The sequence below is a fragment of the Hermetia illucens genome, chromosome 3 (assembly GCF_905115235.1).
Source record: "Hermetia illucens chromosome 3, iHerIll2.2.curated.20191125, whole genome shotgun sequence".
Lineage (NCBI taxonomy): Eukaryota > Metazoa > Arthropoda > Insecta > Diptera > Stratiomyidae > Hermetia > Hermetia illucens.
In genome coordinates this window covers 44625305-44643978 of record NC_051851.1, presented here as the reverse complement: position 1 = coordinate 44643978, position 18674 = coordinate 44625305, and the positions used below count along the sequence as shown (strand labels likewise).

Genomic DNA, 18674 nt, shown 5'->3' with positions numbered 1-18674 from the left:
TCAGTTTATCAAGGATGTCGCTTGAAATTCATTGAACCGAGGTAGTGTTTCCTTTTTGTCTGACACCAATTTTAAAGATAACCACATTGTTATAACACAACACATGAATGAATCGGATTCCTCCCGTTTGTTGGCAAAGTATTCGCACCTTAAACTGCCAGTATAGCTATGCAAAAACTCGTGGACAAACCCATATGTATAGGTTAGATTTATATATATAGTTACCCTGAGCGGTGAAAGTGGTCACTAAAAACAAACAAGCAGCTTTGACAACGTACTTGTACGTGCTAAAACAGCTGTTAGAGCGTTCGAAAAGATTGCTTGCTTGATTAGTTGTTATTCGACCTAACCATCCACATCAATATCAATAACATGATTCGGCTAGACATAATGTTTGTTAATGTTACAGAATATTAAATTGTATCATGTATTTCACCTTCTTGAAACAGAGTTGCGCCAATTTTGTAGAATATTGTATTCTAGTAGTATCTTGACGGTTACCATTTTTCATTCACCTCGTTTTCTGACTAAGGGAATCTCAGACGAATACATCCATGTTGCCAATAAAGACAACATAATGTCCGGTCACTCGCTTGTTATGATTGTGGCCGGGGAAAAAGTAACGAGAAAAGCCTACAGCCCCAATCTGACTGATAGACAAACACAGTGGACAGTTTTCAAGAAATATATCGAAGTAAACGTTTGCGTCAATGACTAAATTAACCCTCGATATGCTAACGACGAAAATACGAGAGGCGACTTGGAAAAGCAGTCCTGCTCATCATCAACAAATTTGATATCCCTAAAAGTTATCTTGCATCCTGACCTCTGCCATCCCTTCATCTCAAGCAGGGTCTGCCTCGTATTCTTCTTCTACCATACTTTCCGGGCTGGATCATACGCATTAGGTGACCCGCCCACAGCAATCTTTTGAGTCGGATTTTTCCCACAACCGGACGGTATCACTCATAGATTTCATGATTATGTAGGCATGGAATCGTCCATCCTCATGTAAGGGGCCAAAAATTCTTAGAAGGACTCTTCTCTCGAGCGAGGCCAAGAGTTCGCAATTGTTCTTGCTAAGAACCCAAGTCTCCGAGAAATACATGAGGACTGCCAAGATCATAGTCTTGTGCAGTGAGAGCTTTGACCCTATGGTGAGACGTATCGAGCGAAACACTTTCTGTAAGCTGAAATAGGCTCTGTTGGCAGCCAGCAACCGTGCGCGTAGTTCATTGTCATAGCTGTCACCGGTTGTAATTCTCCACCCTAGATATTAGAAATTTTCAATGGCCTCAAGGCTTTAGTCTCCCATCTCTATTGCTTTCGTTCGACCAGTGCGATTCGATGTTGTTTTTTCTTTGTTCTTTGGCGCTGAAGATGCCACCATGCACTTCGTTTCGCCTGCATTAATGTGCAGCCCGAGATCTCGCAACTTTCGCCGCCTGCCCGATCTGAATGAATGTAGACTGTACATCTCGGGTTGTTCTTCCAATAATGTTAATATCGTCAAAGTAGGTCAGTAGTTCGGCGGACTTGAAGAGGATGGCGCCTCTTGCATTGACATGGCGCCTCTTGCATTGACATCTGCATCACGAATCACTTTCTTCAAGACCAGGTTGAAGAGGACGAATGATAGGGCACCCCCTTGTCGTAGACCGTTGTTGATGTCGAATGGTCTCGAGAGTGATTCTGCTGTTTTTATCTGGCTTCGCACATTGACCAGGGTCAGCCTAGGCAGTTTTATGAATTTCGTCGGGATACCGAATTCTCTCATGACCGTGTACAGTTTTATTCTTGCAATGCTGTCATAGGCGGCTTTGAACTCGATGAAAAGATTCTGCAGCTGATGGCCATATTCCAAAAGTTTTTCCAACGCTTGACGTACAGAGAAAACCTGATCTGTTCCTATTTTGCCTAGAGAGACTCTTTGGCATGCGCCAATGAGTATGGGGCTATTCGACCTGCCTGGGAGTATGGGGCTATTCGACCTAGCAAGATAGCGGAGAATATCTTATAGATAGTACTAAGCAACGTGATACCTCTATAACTGCTGCACTGTGTGGTATCTCCCTTTTTATGCATGGGGCAGATAATGCCTCGTTGCCAATCGTCAGGCATTGATTCGCTATGCCACACCTTGAGCATCAGTTGGTAAACCGCTTGGAGTCCTTGGTCGCCTCCATATTTAACCAATTCGGCTGTAACTCTATCGGCTGCTGGTGACTTATGGCTTTTAAGTCAGTGGATTGCACGGACTGTTTCTTCTTCGTTTGGTGGTGGCAGCATTTATCCGTCGTTTTCAGTTGGCGGTACCTCCAACTCGCCGATATTTTGGTTGTTGAACAGTTCATCTAAATATTCAACCCGTCGCTCCAATAGTCCCATTTTGTTGGAAAACAGATTTCCCTCTTTGTCTTGGCAGGATGCGCATCGAGGTATATAAGGCTTCATCTTGCTGACTCGTTGGTAAAACTTCCGCACCTGGTGCGGTTGCTCTCTGTACTTTTCTAGTTCGCAGACTTGTTGGTTTTCCTAGGCAGAGTTCGTGATAAGCCTCTGCGCGTACCCGTGTTCTTTCAGAATGCAATATTTCTCGGTATGCGGCATTCTTCCGTTCCGTAGCTAGCTTACTTTCATCATCAAACCAGCTGTTTCGATTTTTCTTGCGGCTGGGGCCAAATATGTTTGTGGCCGTATCAATGATAACGTTCTTCAACTGGTTGTGAAAATCATTTGTTGATGCTTCATCTCCAGGATCTCTACTGACTGCCGTTATTGCGGGATCCATTTCCCTCTGATAGGTGTTGCAGAGGACTGTGTTGTAAATCGCTTCAGTATTTACTCTCACCTGATTGTCAGAGGGGATTGTAGGTGGTGTTGTAATTCGAGCCAGGAGCACTATGCGAATGAAGTAGTGATCCGAATCTATATTGGTACTCCTATATGTTCTGACATTCATCAAGGCTGGTTGAAAGTGGTCCCATCTGGAAAGGCCCACGTATATTTGTGAACCGCTTTCCGCGCAAACCAGGTACTTCCAACAACCATTACGTGTGACACTGCTAATTGGATAATCCGTAGTCCATTATCATTTGTATTGTATAAGCTATGGGAGCCGACGTATCGCCTGAATACGGGCTCCGTCCCTACTTGACTGTTGAAATCCCCAAGTATGATTTTGATATCATACTTGGGACAAGCTTCGAGGGTCCGCTCAACTGCCTCGTAGAAGGTAGCCCTCTCCGACTTTGCAGTCTCCCCTGTAGGGATGTGAACGTTTATGAGGCTTATATTTCTCAACTTGCCACGCAAACGCAGAGTGCATAGCTTTTCACTTCTATTTTCAAAACCGATAACAGCAGGTTTTATTTTTTGGCTGACTAAGAAACCTACTCCGAGCACATGGTTTACTGGATAGCCACTATAACATATGGTGTAGGGGCTCTTCTCCAGGAAACCGGTCCCTGTCCATCGCATCTCTTGCAATGCTGTTACATCAGGCTTATATTGGGACAGGGAGTGCACGTTCCATGAGAAAATCTCACCGAAACCATCATTAACACTACTTGCCATCCCGTTGAAACTAAGGTCCAAGGAACCACCCTCACCTACTTCGAAAATTGTGACATTACAATCAACGGAATACACTATACTTCGAAGGACGTCACATGCTTCGAACAAATCCACATATAATATTTCCAACATTTTTAAACGACATCCGCATGACCTTGTTCAAACGCCTCGATACTTACCAATTTTCTGAAAAGCGGTAACCAAACTTCGAGCTAATTAGCAGGGATATTTACGTAAACTTACGCAAATCACGATAATATCATTACATTAGTATTGTTAACTTTGTTTTATGGAGCTTAGCTGCAAGCCGATTTTTCAAGAGTTACCTTAGACTAACCTCATATTATTTATACAAACCTTTATGATAGTGATAGGGATAGTTCGGATCAATTAATCTTCTTCAAGGTGTCATAGTTTTGAATATACTGGTATTTATATGGCTCCTCTCCTCGACTTGGCACAAAACAATAGTAGAGGAAGAGTGGAAGCGTCTCAGGCAATCGTGGGGGAAGCTGAAGCCACATTTCAGGTAATCGCGAACGACGGCCTGTAGGTGTGGTTGATGCGCTATTCCCCACCAAGTGGTAAATGGCAAACATATACCTACCCGACTTAAGCAGCGATAAGAGGGATGCATGATTTGTGGGTTATAGGATATTCAAAAATAAAGGTCAATACTTGCTAAATGATGCGTAATATCTAGTATTTATTTTCATTCAAATTAATTGCCAGTAATGTGTTTGCAACTATTTTAAAGCGGTCAAACTATGTTGAGTGTAGTAAAGGCTATAAGGGTATAATGACGCATAAGGATAATTTGGATAATTGAAAGGCAATATTCCACTATAAACAAGTGGTATTGGTCGGAAACGGTTGTCGATTAGTGGTGGGGCTACTTCATATGGACGCTCGACGACAATACTACCACCCCCAATATGATCATTCCTGACAAGAGTTGAACTAACAACAGGCGCTGAACGCAAACTTATGGATGAGCTAGTCGTTGCTACGAGGAGGCATCCCAAGATGGCAAAGCATATCATAAAAATCTATAAATTGAATGTAGTTAATTACTTAGTTTTAAGTTGCATTCAAATTGCTTACCTTCATGATGAGAAGTTTTCTTTTGATATATCTTCACAAAAGAACTGGAGATTTCTACATAGGTTGTACTTAGTTGTCGATTCTTATATACAATATTGTAAGCGCATGAAAGATAGCATTTAATATCGCAACTAAAAAATATCACCAATTAATTACGAGTCCCCAGTGGGCATATTTTATTTTTAGTCATATAGTAATTACTAAACGGCATCGAAAGAAGTTCGACTTTACACTTATGATTGTAATTGCATCAAATTTGTGGAGAAATAACAAAAAAATAAGATGGACTAGTTTCTACGTTTATACTACGAGTAATAAATAAAATGTTATATCACTTGATAGTTTAGGATGATAAGGAGGTAGCCGGAAGGGAAATATTTTCCACATCTATGAAAAATCAATAGCCCTCATAAGAAATTAAGTTACGCAGCTGCATCAATAATTTCTATATGTTTTCTGAATGAGAAAAATGGTATCGTTCATAATCAAAGCAATCCGTACATTACCTTTTTTTAAAATCGGAGAATGAAATCTTCTACATAAAGTTCCATATACGAGCTTTGAACGGAGAAATCTTCCCACAATTGAATGTGTTATTGCTGAATGGTGTTGATATTTGTCCCAACTTACAGCAGATTAGCGAAAAAATATTGGAATTTAACTTTTTTAAGGTTTTGTGTAATACAAAACCGTATTAAAATCGGTTTACTGCCTGTCTGTCCGTCTGTTTTTTTTATAGAGTTGGAAAGCATCAAAAACCACAGTGTGGGACTTTGACCAACTAAAACCATTTCTCCTCACTCGCTATGCCCCATGGAACTATCTAGAGACGTTACATCGTGGGGCGGGTTAAAACCCTACCGACTTACTCCTCCTAAGCGTTCCACCCTTACGGTAACGACCATAACGCTATTCTTATTGAGTTACTGTTTGATGGACGAAGAGTTCGCCTTCTGCCGATGAATAGCGATGTCCACAGGCTAAGCTTTAAACAAACAGTTTGGAAGAATTTTCAAGAGAGGTTTATTCGGGGATATCGAGAGGACCCACCTTTTCATGGGGAAAATGATAGTATAATTGCGACAAGTGACAGGAACGCGAGCAACGAGGAAATACTTCAGTACCTTCTCAAGCTGGAGAAGTTGACTCTGGATTCAATTCAAGAAGTCATCCCTAAGAATCAACCCCGCAATAATATGGAAGGATGTGAAACTACTGCCATAAAACGACTGAAAAAAGTGAAAAGCCTTCTGCTCACTCGCGTCAACAAAATCTATCGGAGATAGGGGACTATCATCATCCCGTATTGGTTGAGTTCTGAAAATGAAAGAAATTATCTTTTTCTTTCTAATTTAAATTGTCTGTTGTTTTATAAGCCTTAAGAGCAAATTTAGTAATTTTATAATAAGTCTTTAAGTCTAAATTAGTTTTTTTTTCAGTTTACTTTAAAGATATTTTTGCCTTAGTTTTGAATTAATTATTGATTAGATTACCACCACACCGCCTGCACAGGTCAGACGTATCGTGCTTGCTTGTGCAAGATCTGCTATGTGACCATACTCCAGATATTCAAGACACACAGCAGAAGATATTTTCTTACGAATCCTACAGATAACCCATCCGAACTTGGCTTTGCCAGGTTCCAGTAACTTATTTGCCCAAGCTGATGATTGCCGTTTGTGTGCAACCGTAGGCTTTCCGCAAATTCTTTATTGCGTTGACTTTACCGTCTGGAATTTGAAATTGCCCCACCAATTCTCTCCAAAAATCCTCCTTCGTTGTGATCTCGTCAAGATCGCTGTAATCCACAATTATCTCGTGGGTTAACTGCCTCACCGTAATTTCCTCACCTAAGTATCTGCCAACCAAGTTCTGGTAGTGAAGCGTCCTTTCGTCCTGCGTCTCCTGAAGCGTCAGGAGTAGTTCTCCCATCTGTGTTCTTCTGATGTTGTCTGCCAGTCCGCTTAGCATTGGATCTCCCTTTACTTTTTGCAAAATCTCAGCGTAAGAGAGGTGACCTCTGCTTTTAATGTCAATTGCATCCCAACGTGTCTTTCTTTCTATCACCTGCTTCCTTGGCTTCCTTCTTTTAACTGCTGCCTTGGCTTCACAGTTGTCCAAACATTTGCTCCCAAACGTTGCACTTTTCTTTGGTGTTGCTCCTCGTTACACCCTCTACAACTTTCCACTTTCGATCTGTTTGAGTGGCTCGTTCCATCTTTTTAGTACTAATAGGTACCTGCTGTAATAGAGTCACCGTAGAAGCTCGTAACTGTCCTGTATTCGCCGTACATTGGTCGTCGAGCCCAACTCACACATGGCCTTTTCGCAGGTGTCTTTAAGGTTTCGAACAACCTTAATATAGCGATGAACGTTATGCTTCGGTCCGACGAATTCGTAGAACATATTTAGGGTATTACCCATCTTCTTCAGGCAGTTTTCCACCCTGAGTATCTTTGCATCAATTCTCATCAATCTGCATCAATTTTCTGGTTGTTGGGATGCACAGCTTCTTCCTTGTTGGGCCCGGTACATCCTTTGCCACTCTCAATACCTGGTCGTCCATCCGTCTTCACGGACCTGGTTGGAGAGCGTAGCATTGTACTACTTCGCTTAAAGGGATCCAAGTTCGTTACTTCCTCCCTACCACTTGTTGCAGTATCTACTGCGATAGTCCCATAATCCACAAGAATGACATATATCCTCTTTGTTCTTCAATATTAATGGTATTTTATTTCCTTCATCCATATTTTTGTTCGGGTATTTGCCCCGAATTCAGGCACAGTCTCGCGTTCACAGACCACAGCCGTAGCAGTCGCCAGCTTTTCGCTTCCCGCTACCCTTATGCTCCATAGGAGGTCCTATTAATCCAGTTGTCCTTTCCCCTCTTCGAACTGCCCATCTACCAACAGTAGACTGCCGCCGAAAGTTCCGTAGGCTTTCAGTAACAGTTAGTGAGCTAGACCAACTCAGCTGTTTCCCCTAGTTTGCTAGTTTAGGGCGTGCTACCTCCACTAAACCACGGTTCACCCGTCTCGGGATTGTGACAAAGTGGGGTGTTGGATTCCCACACCCGCAGGAAACGATAACCTGAACCGACAAATTACAATCCTACCCGGGTCGCCGTATCGCCCATGTGTGGGGGAACATCCGTATTCCAATGACACATGCGGGTGGGAGGTCCGCTTACAAGGCGATACTGCAGCGATGTGGGACGCAGTTACTGCCAACCAGTCTTCACGTACCAACGACTTTTGGTTTTCTGTTTTGTCCACGGCTGGCGTTTTCCCCCCACTTACCTGATCTGCGCATAAAGATGTCCATGCACGCATACTTCCAAATGCGTACGAGTGCATGTTCGTACACCATCGGGAATTCCCTTGTCCACACGAAGGTACGTGCCTGATGGGAGATCTGACGACTCCACACACCCAGTCTACCCGTCTGTCTGTCTGTCATACGCAGTTTCCTTGGAAACGGTTATATCGATTGACACCAAATTTGGAGGAAAGGTGAGAAACGTGAACGCTCATGCATATAGCGAGTTACATCATTCTACGTCGAATCTGAGGGGGTCCCCATACATACAAAAAAGGGGGTATATCAACCGACGCCGGGCTTAGTTCTGACATCTGTTGGAAGATGGGGAGCGTGGGGGGTCCAAATTGATGGTTTCTCTCACGGATCCATTCTAGAAAACTACCCAACTGAAAATTTTAAAAAAATAAGGAGACTGCCAATATATGGTGCCTAGGCTCCGAAAGATAATAAAATAAAATCGTAAAGTTAATAATAGTAATACCATAATATAATTAATAATAGTAATTGACTGAAAAACCCCCCAAACCACAATCCTAGAATCATGAAATACATACATTCTGCAATGTAGGCTATAATAGAGAGCATGATCCTACCGGTAGAAATCGCATTATTACTAACAAAGTTAGCGAGATCGGATATTCTCGCACAATATATGCGTATATTATATCTTAGGTACTAACGGGACAAGAAATACGCAAAACCTTTCATAGTTGAAACATCCAGCTTCCGGTTTCCCGACTTGTTTGTTTAATTGCTTTTAATCCCCCAATAGCAACAGAAGATGAAACCGAAACCGCTGTTGTTACTGGTATCAATAAATAAGTTTGATTGAAGACACCGATACAATCATTCACAAGAAACCTATGGTAGATTGAGGTGAATTTACAAAAACTTTATTGCTACCGAAACGTCAACAATGATTTGGATAGGGGCTGACCCCATGACGAAGACCGTTCGTTTTCGAAACCGGACTGTGAATGGTTTCTTGATTTTGCGCACGTTCCTCGGCAACGGTAGCCAAGAATCTCAGAATACTCGCTTTCCCCAATGATATAAGCTAAATGAAGTAAGATGGTGAAATTCTAGCAAGTACTCTTCTCCCTTTTGCGGCAATGTGCTTTTGTACTTTGCAAGGCCAAGTGGTAGAAGACGCGTGTCGGGTTTCTTCTGAAGGCGCGCTCTTTTCACTTGGGAATCGGTTTCTGACTGACTTCTAACTCAAGATTTCGGTCCGAGTTAAGAAGCAGCACAATAGACTCGGCGCCTTAGAAAATATGTTTTTTTTTAAGCCAAAATATTAATTTTACCTGCCCAATTACCATATCCGTTAAAAAACCCCCACTCAGAACGCTCATTTATTAATTATATTCTGTCTGTCCGGAATGCTGAGTGATTGGAGCGCAAGGCTGTCATACGGAAGGTCGCACTTCAAATCTCACTGATGGCAATGGGGTTTGTATCGTGATCTGACGTTGGATACCAGTCGACCCAGCTGTGAATGAGTACCTGAGGTTTGATGGCATGAATGTTTGACTTTCTTAAAGTTCTATGTTCTTGAAGTGCTTCGCAACTATCACCAGCGCCAGGTCGCCTGTAAAATCAATCAACGTTGCTTTCTTTGGCCCGCGAAAACCAAACACTCCGACATACATTGTATTCTACAGTAGGGCCCACAATACTGAGCCTTAAAGGATACCTGCTGTCACAATATATTCCTTCGGTGCATCGTCCATCATGCACAAGAGATGAGCAAACACTAGCCTATGCACAGTAAAAATAGAAAGTGCATGACTACATATCTCATCAATAGGTATGCCTCTATCCGCCAACTGGGGTCGCGCCTGATAGGAGATCTGGCAACTCCTCACAGTTCTGTCTGTCTGTTACACGCATTTTTCTCAAAGATAATTGACATCAAATTTAGTGGAAAGATAGCAACTGTGAATGCTCACGGATACAGTGGGTGACATTATTATACGTCGGCGAGGAGAGGGTCCCCATTTGCACTAAATATAGTAATGTGGGGTATCAAATGAAAGGTCCCGGTTAGTATTTTCCGAAGGTGTTCTTAGTTTTGACATTTATTGGAAAGGTGAGGAGTGCGGGAACAGACCTATTGTCAGAAACTGCCCAGCCCAAAAATCTGCAAAAAATCAAGAGGTTGCCAGTATAGGGTGCCCAGGCTCCGAAATACCCTCCATATCCTCCATACCGCAGCAATTACCAACGGTCAACGTCTCCCTAGGTTGATCCGCGACCGTTGCTATTGCATCGATCGAAAAAAGGGACACTCCCGAAAACTATACTGCAGCTCCGAAAGACTGCTCGCTTCCTCGACTGTGTATATCATCCTCTGGAACATTTTCCTATAGTGTCTAAAACATAGATAGGGTCATATAAAGACGGTGTGTCTGGCCATTTTACAGACTTTGGTAATACAACTAACCTCTGCCCCCTCCGCTGGGCTGGAAACGCAAGTGGGCTTATGAACCATGTGGGCCTGATTTTAGTAACCAACTTCAGAGCTTTCCCCACAATCCCGTCCCATTTTGGAGCCATACAATCTCCAATCCATTCACAGATCTCCACGAAACTTGACTATTATAACCTTATAAGCAGCTTCGTCTTTGCGTCAAGGAACAACCACTTGCAGTAATTCCCCTTAATTTCCCATATCGTCTTTTTACGACTCTTTCGAAGATCGCGGTATTCTTTCTTCATCTTTCTATTTGATTGCCTATTGTGGTAGAAACGCCGCTGTCGCATTGTAGATTCGTATATCTTAGTTACCTGCTGACAAAGTTGACTCACTTTCTCCAGCACCATTCCCTTCAGATGGTGACATCCTTCTGAAGCCGTGAGAAATGTCTCTTTCTTGAAAGCTCCTTGCGCATTCGACTGTCGCCTCCTCGTGGTGGTCACAGCGGATGTAGTATTCACTCACCCGGCAAACCAATGATGTACTGATGTAAGTCAGATCGACGATCGAGTCTAATTCTCTGCCTCGGAAGCCAGGCATCCAACATTTTCTAGTACGATATAATTTGAAATCGCAGCAATAATTTTAGGGATGTCGTTTCTAGGGTCTAACACCAACCTGTAAGGCATCTCCTCATATTGCGTTAATGTTGCCCTAGGAATGCCGTAAAAGTTGCAGATATGAACGCGTTGACATTTTGCCTTACACGCGGAAATACCGTTGTTTCTAGTATGGTTTCTTTTCCTCATAGCAACGTTGACGCGTTTCTAGATGAGTCTTTTACTCACGTAACACTACTGTAATGTTGGGAGGTTCCAAATTACCGCTACGTCTACATTCAATTTTGAAATGATTTGTGAGGGCAACTCCGGAGCTATTTCTCAATCGTACATTTAGTCCTACGGTTCAGCTCTCTCGCATATGCCAGACACCTCCCACTACCTGTAGCGTGCTGGTTGTCCTGTTTTCTTTTGCACAACATGCATTGTAGATCTCCAGTGCAATCTTAAATAAGATGGTTTTCTTCTCCACACTTGCTTTACCTTTCCGACATATCGTGCTCACTAGTGCATGCTAGTGTCAAGTGACCGAAATCGAGTTATCTCAAATATTTCTTGAGAGATGTTTGCTCCCTAAGTTGGGACACGATCCGACCTATGCTTAATTTGCCAGAGGAAGTAAGTTTAATCGCTTATTCCACCTAATAATGCCGGTTTGTGTACCCCTTACGCCTTTTTCATCCCGTGTGGGACTCTCTCCTATCTAAGGTTGATTTGTTCCCTTAGTGCAACATGGATATCCTGCCGTGATGTAACTTCCTCTGGGTCTTTGCAGCTTAACTTCCGTTTACTCTCCTAGCACCTGTTTCCTCGGAAGATTTGCTTAGCTCCAGATCAGATCCTCTTTCTGCGTACGGTTGATGTGACTCACACTATCGTCCAAGTCTGTCAATTTCGGACCGAAATTGACTTTCCCAGGGACATATTTCCTTTTCGTGGATAAAAAGATATTTCTGGAGGAAATTTCTTATTCTCCTTTTGGCGCTACTTCTTGCCCATTGCGCGGGCTTACGAACTGTAGTTTCTTCCCTTTTTGTCAATGTTGAAGCCTTTATCGAAGAACTATCAACTTTCCTCGGAATTCTCGCCTGTTCAGCTTTCTTCAGCGAAAAGGCTTTTTTTATTATTGGCTGCTTGGTGGTTTCCAAGGGCTCACTATTTCTGTCCCTACTCCATTTCTCTGCGTTCTCACCTACCTTATGCTGAGGAGGCTTTACCTGCGTTTCTGGTGTGACTTCACCACATGACGCTTTGGCGTTTCTATCTTCTACTGCCTTGATATAGGGCACCTTGACATCCCGTGCCATAGCCCCGGTATTTTGGTGGATATTCAGGTGCTCCTTTTTGAGCTAGCAGAGTTCATTTATACGTTCTCTCAATGAAAGGAACGTTTTTGCAGTTTGTTACATTCTATACTACATTCATCGTCGAAAATCAAGTGGCGTTCCACAACTGGGGTTATTTGTAATTGTAATATACAGGAATGTCGTCTGTCCTGTCACCCTCTATGGTTCTGAATGCTGGTCAACTGTCAATTGAATTAGCTAATTTTTTATTAACTTGCCACCCATCTCCTTGGTGCTGGCCTTGACGGTGGTAATTATAATGGATCAGGATCAGAAAGAACGCACAAAGCATGAGGGAATACTTTAAGAAACTCTGCTTAGAAGCTGGCGTAAACTTGTGGCGGAGTGCCAATAGAATTGTTATGGGACGAGAGGTCGTTCATTTGGCTAGATCAAGTGCACCGCTTTCTTGCTGAAAATTATCCTAAAGTTATTTCTCCAAATAGAGAAGGGCACTGACGGCTACTAGAGAGCTCTGGTTGCGACGACAATTCTAAAAATCTACAGTAGAATAGGGTTAGACAAAGCTCAATATTGGAAATCTTTTGAAAGGGAAAGGCCAAATGTGAAATTGTTCATTTGGTCAGTGTATCGAAACAAACGATATCCGAGGCCATTAAGAGGTTCAAGGAAGTTGAACTCTGTGAAGCTAAGGTGAGTAGTCAATCATCCTTTTCATTGAGAAGCTGTTCTCCGTGGAATAAACCCATAGCCAACAAACGAGCAGAGTGTGGCCCTCAGAGGCTGCCAACCGTAGGCACAGCACTGTGAAAATACGCTTCGATCATGGTTTGGGCGGAATCTGCACCAGCTTTAAGACAATCTATCAATCAGATGGCCAAAATCAATCAAGAGGTCAACCGCCGGGGCATCCTTGAAATATAGGTACTTGCAAGTACATGTTTCAACAAGATAAGGTAAGGTTGCTAACCGCCACAGCAGTTTGGATTCGCAAGCATTCGCTGTCTAGTGAGTGAGCCCAACTATTGCCTAAGGACCTACAGATCATGATCGCAAATTTCAAGTTACATTTGTATTTTATATCGTCGCCGAACGAAGGTATTTTGAAACTCTTAACTTCCAGCTAGTCAAAGTTTTGTATAAAACAAAACCTTATTAAAATCACTTTAAAGTCTGTCAATCTGTCTGTCGGTAACGGCATTTTTCTCAGAGACTGAAGCAGCGATTGACACCAAGTTTGGTGGAAAGGTGGGAACTGTGAACTTTCACGCATACAGTGAGTTATATCCTTTTACGTCGAATTTAAGAGGAGTTCCCCATACATGCCAAATGGAGGGTTTTATTTTTTTTTTACGAAATATAGTCATGTGAATGAAAGATCTCGGTTAGTACTTTCCGAAGCTGGTCTTAGTTTTGACATTTGTTGGCAAGACGGGGAGTTCGGGGGGTCGAAATTGACCATTTATTTAACGGGGCCATTCTCAGAAACTGCCCAACCAAAAAATCTGAAAAAAATCAAAAGGCTGCCATTATATGGTAGCTAGGCTCCAAAATGCCTTCCAAACCCATATCCCTTCAAATAAAGTTAATAATAGCATATTAGTGCAATTTTCAGTAATTAGCTGCAGAACCCACTTTAAGTTCATCCTAGAATCACAAAATCAGCAATGTAGGCTATAATATAGATCCTTCCAAGTTTGGTGGAAATCGCACTATTACTAACAAAGTTATAGAATAGACATGCGAGTGGTATTCACTACAATAACACAATACGTGCATCTTGGCATGTACGCTTTTGTGCACGGAGTAAATTGAAAATGCGTGAAGATGCGCTAGATCAATTTGGATGGGTAAAGTTTGTTTTTTTAAGATTAACAGAATATTTACGTCTTTGATATGTATGTAAATATGTATGTCTCGAATTTTGCAATTAATGAAGGAATATTTTGCATTTTTCACTATTTGCGAATGGAAAACCGTGCATACAGAGTTTCTCGCATAATAATAATAATAATAATAATTGTTGGCGCAATAATCCATGTTGGATCAGGACCTTGAAGTGTGTTAGAGCACTTCATTCAAGACCGTAACGGTACACTAGGAGGCAATGTCGTCAGCATTGCGCTCGCCCGAGATTATTACCCTGATTTGACTCAGGTACTCATTCACAGCTGAGTCGACTGGTGTCCGACGTCAAATCACGATACAAATTCCACTGCCACCAATGAGATTTGAACCGCGACCTTCCGTACGACAATCTTGCGCTCTAATCACTCAGCATAAGGTGAACATAAATCCTTTATTCCCGAAGCACTCAGCTTCCGCTACCCAACTATGTATGTTGAACCGCTTTTTACAATTGTACATATTCCTGCCCTTATTTAAAACCCCTCTGTAAGCATAGAGTTACGCTTCCGAACGACGAAACCTTTTTGGATAAGATTATTATAAACAGAACCCTATATTTTGCATCAATCTTAGACTTAAAAGAATGAAAAGAAGAGAGATATTTTGATACAGATTTATTGAATGGCAATGCAGATAAAGGAAATACCACATTGCGTGCGTGTAGCTTCATAAGAGCTGAAAATATACACAATACCAATTATCATGCCGATCATCATACCCATGCAAAAATTGTGATACGAAACAAAATTCAACGATTTCTTTTTGATGCGTTTCGCGGAAAAAGCTTTGTCCATTCTTATCTACAGGGTCATGTTACCATTAACGTACTTAAAAAAGATTACAATTGCCGCAAATCAACCAAGAGAAATGTACTCGTATTTAAATTTAATTCTCAAATTTTTTCTACATTTGGTCAGTGAAAATGTTGCGGGTCAAGGTTTGATCGGCGAATCTTATGAATCGGGAAATCCATGGCAATGGGGTTGTAATTATAAAGAGAGTCTCTGATTTACCACCCAGCAAGTAAATATTACTGGAATGGAGCCGTCTGATAGAATAAATTCAGGAATCTCCCAGGGACACGTATGATATGGTATGTGATGATTTACTCGAAAGTTTGTTGTTAGTAATAAGATAGGCCATTAAAAATAAATGTTTACTATGAATGCGAATAGCATAGCCAGGGTAAAATTGTACACGGCCACGAGAGAATTCGGTATCCCGACGAAATTGATAAGACTGACTAGGCTGACCCTGACCAGTGTGCGAGACCAGATAAAAGCAGCAGGATCACTCTCAAGATCATTCGACATCAACAACGGTCTACGACAAGGGAATGCCCTATCATGCGTCCTCTTTAACCTGGCCCCCGGGAAAGTGATCCGTGATGTTGAGGTAAATGCAAGAGGTACGATCCTATCGACCTATCGATATCGACATCATGGGAAGAACCACCCGAGACGTACAAACTGCCTTCATCCATATCGAGCAGGCGGCGATCGGCGTGAGATCTTGGGCTGCACATCAATAAAGGCAAGACAAAATATATGGTGACAACGTCAGCACCGAACACGAATCAACCAACAACATCAAACCGCACTGGTCAAACACGAAGAAGAATAAGGATAGGAGAATACAACTTTGAGACCGTTGACAATTTCTCCTATATAGGGTCGAAAATCACAACCGATAACAGCTACGATGATGAAATCCGCGCACGGTTGTTGTCAGCCAACAGAGCCTATTTCAGCTTACAAACACTGTTCCGCTCGAAACGTCTCACCATAGGGTCAAAGCTCTTACTGCACAAGACTGATGAGATGATCTTGCCAGTCCTCATGTATTCCTCGGAAACTTGGGTTCTTAGCAAGAAAAATTGCGAACTCTTGGCCGCGTTCGAGAGAAGAATCCTCCGAAGAATTTTTGGCCCCCTACATGAGGATGTCGATTCCGTAGCCTACACAATGACGAAATCTATGAGCGATACCATGACCGTCCGGTTGTGGATACAATCCGGCTCAATAGGTTACGGTGGGCGGATCACTTAATCCGTATGGATGAGGATGATCCCACCCGAAAAGTCTATAAGGGCAATATCTATAGTAGAAAAAGAAGACGAGGCAGATCCTGCCTAAGATGGAGCGATGGCGTAGGTCAGGACGCCAGACAGCTTTTAGGGATATCGAATTGGTGGACCTCGGCGCACAACCGGGATGTCTGGAGTTCCTTATTAAGGCAGGCCTAGACCGGATACCGGCTGTTGCGCCTTTGATGATGATGATGATGACCCTCATTAAACAGGCGCTATTACTATCAATGGCAGTGACTTAGCTACCTCGTCCCTAGCCCAAAGATACATGAAATCCAGGGCCCTTTTGTCACTAGATTTGCTCCTCCTGTATACAGTCTTCTTGCTCCGGAGCAATGAAATTGATTGCTGATGAGCCTCTTCTCTCTTTCTCAGGGTGAATTTTAAGCGGTTGTACGTGGTTTGTAGTGTAGTGAATATTCATTTTGCTCGTTAGCAAATCGACAAGTTATTTCCCGGATTTTTCAGTTAGAATTTAGTTTTGAATATGTAGTTTTGGAAGTGCAATCGGTGTGGCAATTAAATCAATAGGTTGTGAAGGTATACGTTTTTGTGCGTTTGTTGATGTCCTTTGGTTTGCGCTCGTTAGCTATCGCGATGGGAGTATTTGCAACTTCTCTGAAGCTTATACGGAATTTTGTGATACTCTTTAATTATTACCATTTCCTTCAAAACGGTTTATCTTCGTTCAAAGTTTCATACTTTTCAAGTTAATTTTAACATTACAGGTTACGAGTAACTTTTCTATACCAAAACAAATTTAAACTTATTAAAAAAAATGTATAGCCGAAGAGAGTTAGTTTAGTTTGGGGTTATTATCAATTGAAATATGTATGTACGTATCTTTCAGGCCAACCAGATTATTAGCAAAATTACATAGACGAATTGAATTAAAATCAGAATCGTATTTTTAAGGTTTTGTGTAAAACAAAAACTTATTAAAATCGCTTCACTGTCCGTCTGTCTGAACGGCTGAACCGATCCGAACGAAGTATGGTGGACAGATGGGAGCTATGAAATCCCACATATAGAGCGAGTGATATAAATTTAGGTGGAGTTTAAAGGGGGCTCCCCATACATGCAAAGGGGGGATTTAAAAATTTTTTCCATCAGATATAGTCGTGTATCCTATACGAATATATCCAGTGAAAATGAAAGGTCTCGATTAGAACTGACATTAGTTCTGACATGAATTGCAAAGTGTGCGAGTAAGGAGTCAAAATGTACACGCTTAAAGTGAAACAGGACTCATTTTCGGAGAGCATCTAACTCAAAAATCCTAAACAAAAATCAGAAAAGTGCGCTTAGATGAAATCTAGGCCTCAAAATATGTCCCATTCCAATATCTGCTCAAATAAACTTACTAATAGTATACATACAATATATAGCCCTAGGTTTTGCAAACAAAACCTTATTAAAATCGGTTCAGTGTTTGTCTGTCTGCCTGTCTGTCTGTCACATGCACTTTTCTCAGAAACGGCTATACTGATTGCCAGGAAATTTGGTGAGAAGGGGGATTTAAAAATTTTTTACCGAATATAGTCATATTGGGTATCAAATGAAAGGTCTCGATTAGTACTTTTTGTCGCCTGTCTTAATTTTGACATTTGTTAGAACAGCGGGGAGTGGGTGGAAAGTGATGATTTCTGTAACGGATCCATTCTCAGAAACTACCCAACCGAAAAATCTGAAAAAAATCTATATGGTGTCCAGGCCTCAAAATACTCTCCATGTCGATATCTGCTCAAATTAAGTTAATAATAGTACATTACCACATTTTTGGGGAAATTGAGTAAAAACCCCCCTTAAGTTTATCCTAGCGTTATAATAATTTATAGTAGTATAGAATATAATATGAACCATATTATCACCAAGTCTGATCAAAATAATACTATTACTAATAAAGTTACAGTAGCTCAAAGTTGACTTTACCGTGTAAATTTACTGCAACTAAATATCAATATAACACTAAAGTAAGTAGTCTGACATGCTGAATGCATATACATAACGGGCTACGTACAAATGGGATAGTTCTGCACTCAAATATACTTGCAGAAGAAACAAACAAAACCTTTCATACCTGAAGCGCCGAGCTTCGGGCTTCCCAACTTATTTGTAACTGTCGTAGGTTAAGTTCTTGACATTTACTAATAATATTAAACTCCGAGTGTGAAGCCTGTGAGGTTGACTATTATCAATACAGTGCTTTTCATCTAATGATTTATTTAAATCGCTTTCTAAAAAATAGAGGGCAATGGAATTTTTACATATGTGACACGGAACTGTGTTGCACTCCCCGCTCTTCACATCTTCTTTTCCTTTAACCTTTG

General features: G+C 41.7%; 1 protein-coding gene across 1 annotated transcript; it reads right to left on the bottom strand.

Moving 5' to 3' along the window:
• Positions 1 to 4272: 4272 nt before the first annotated feature.
• On the bottom strand, positions 4273 to 4798 carry LOC119651931. The gene is made up of 2 exons (XM_038055767.1): positions 4681 to 4798; positions 4273 to 4625 (listed from the first exon to the last, which is right to left on the bottom strand). Exons 1-2 carry the CDS (start codon positions 4684 to 4686, stop codon positions 4323 to 4325), a joined length of 309 nt encoding a protein of 102 aa, XP_037911695.1. The 5' UTR covers positions 4687 to 4798; the 3' UTR covers positions 4273 to 4322.
• Positions 4799 to 18674: the final 13876 nt, after the last annotated feature.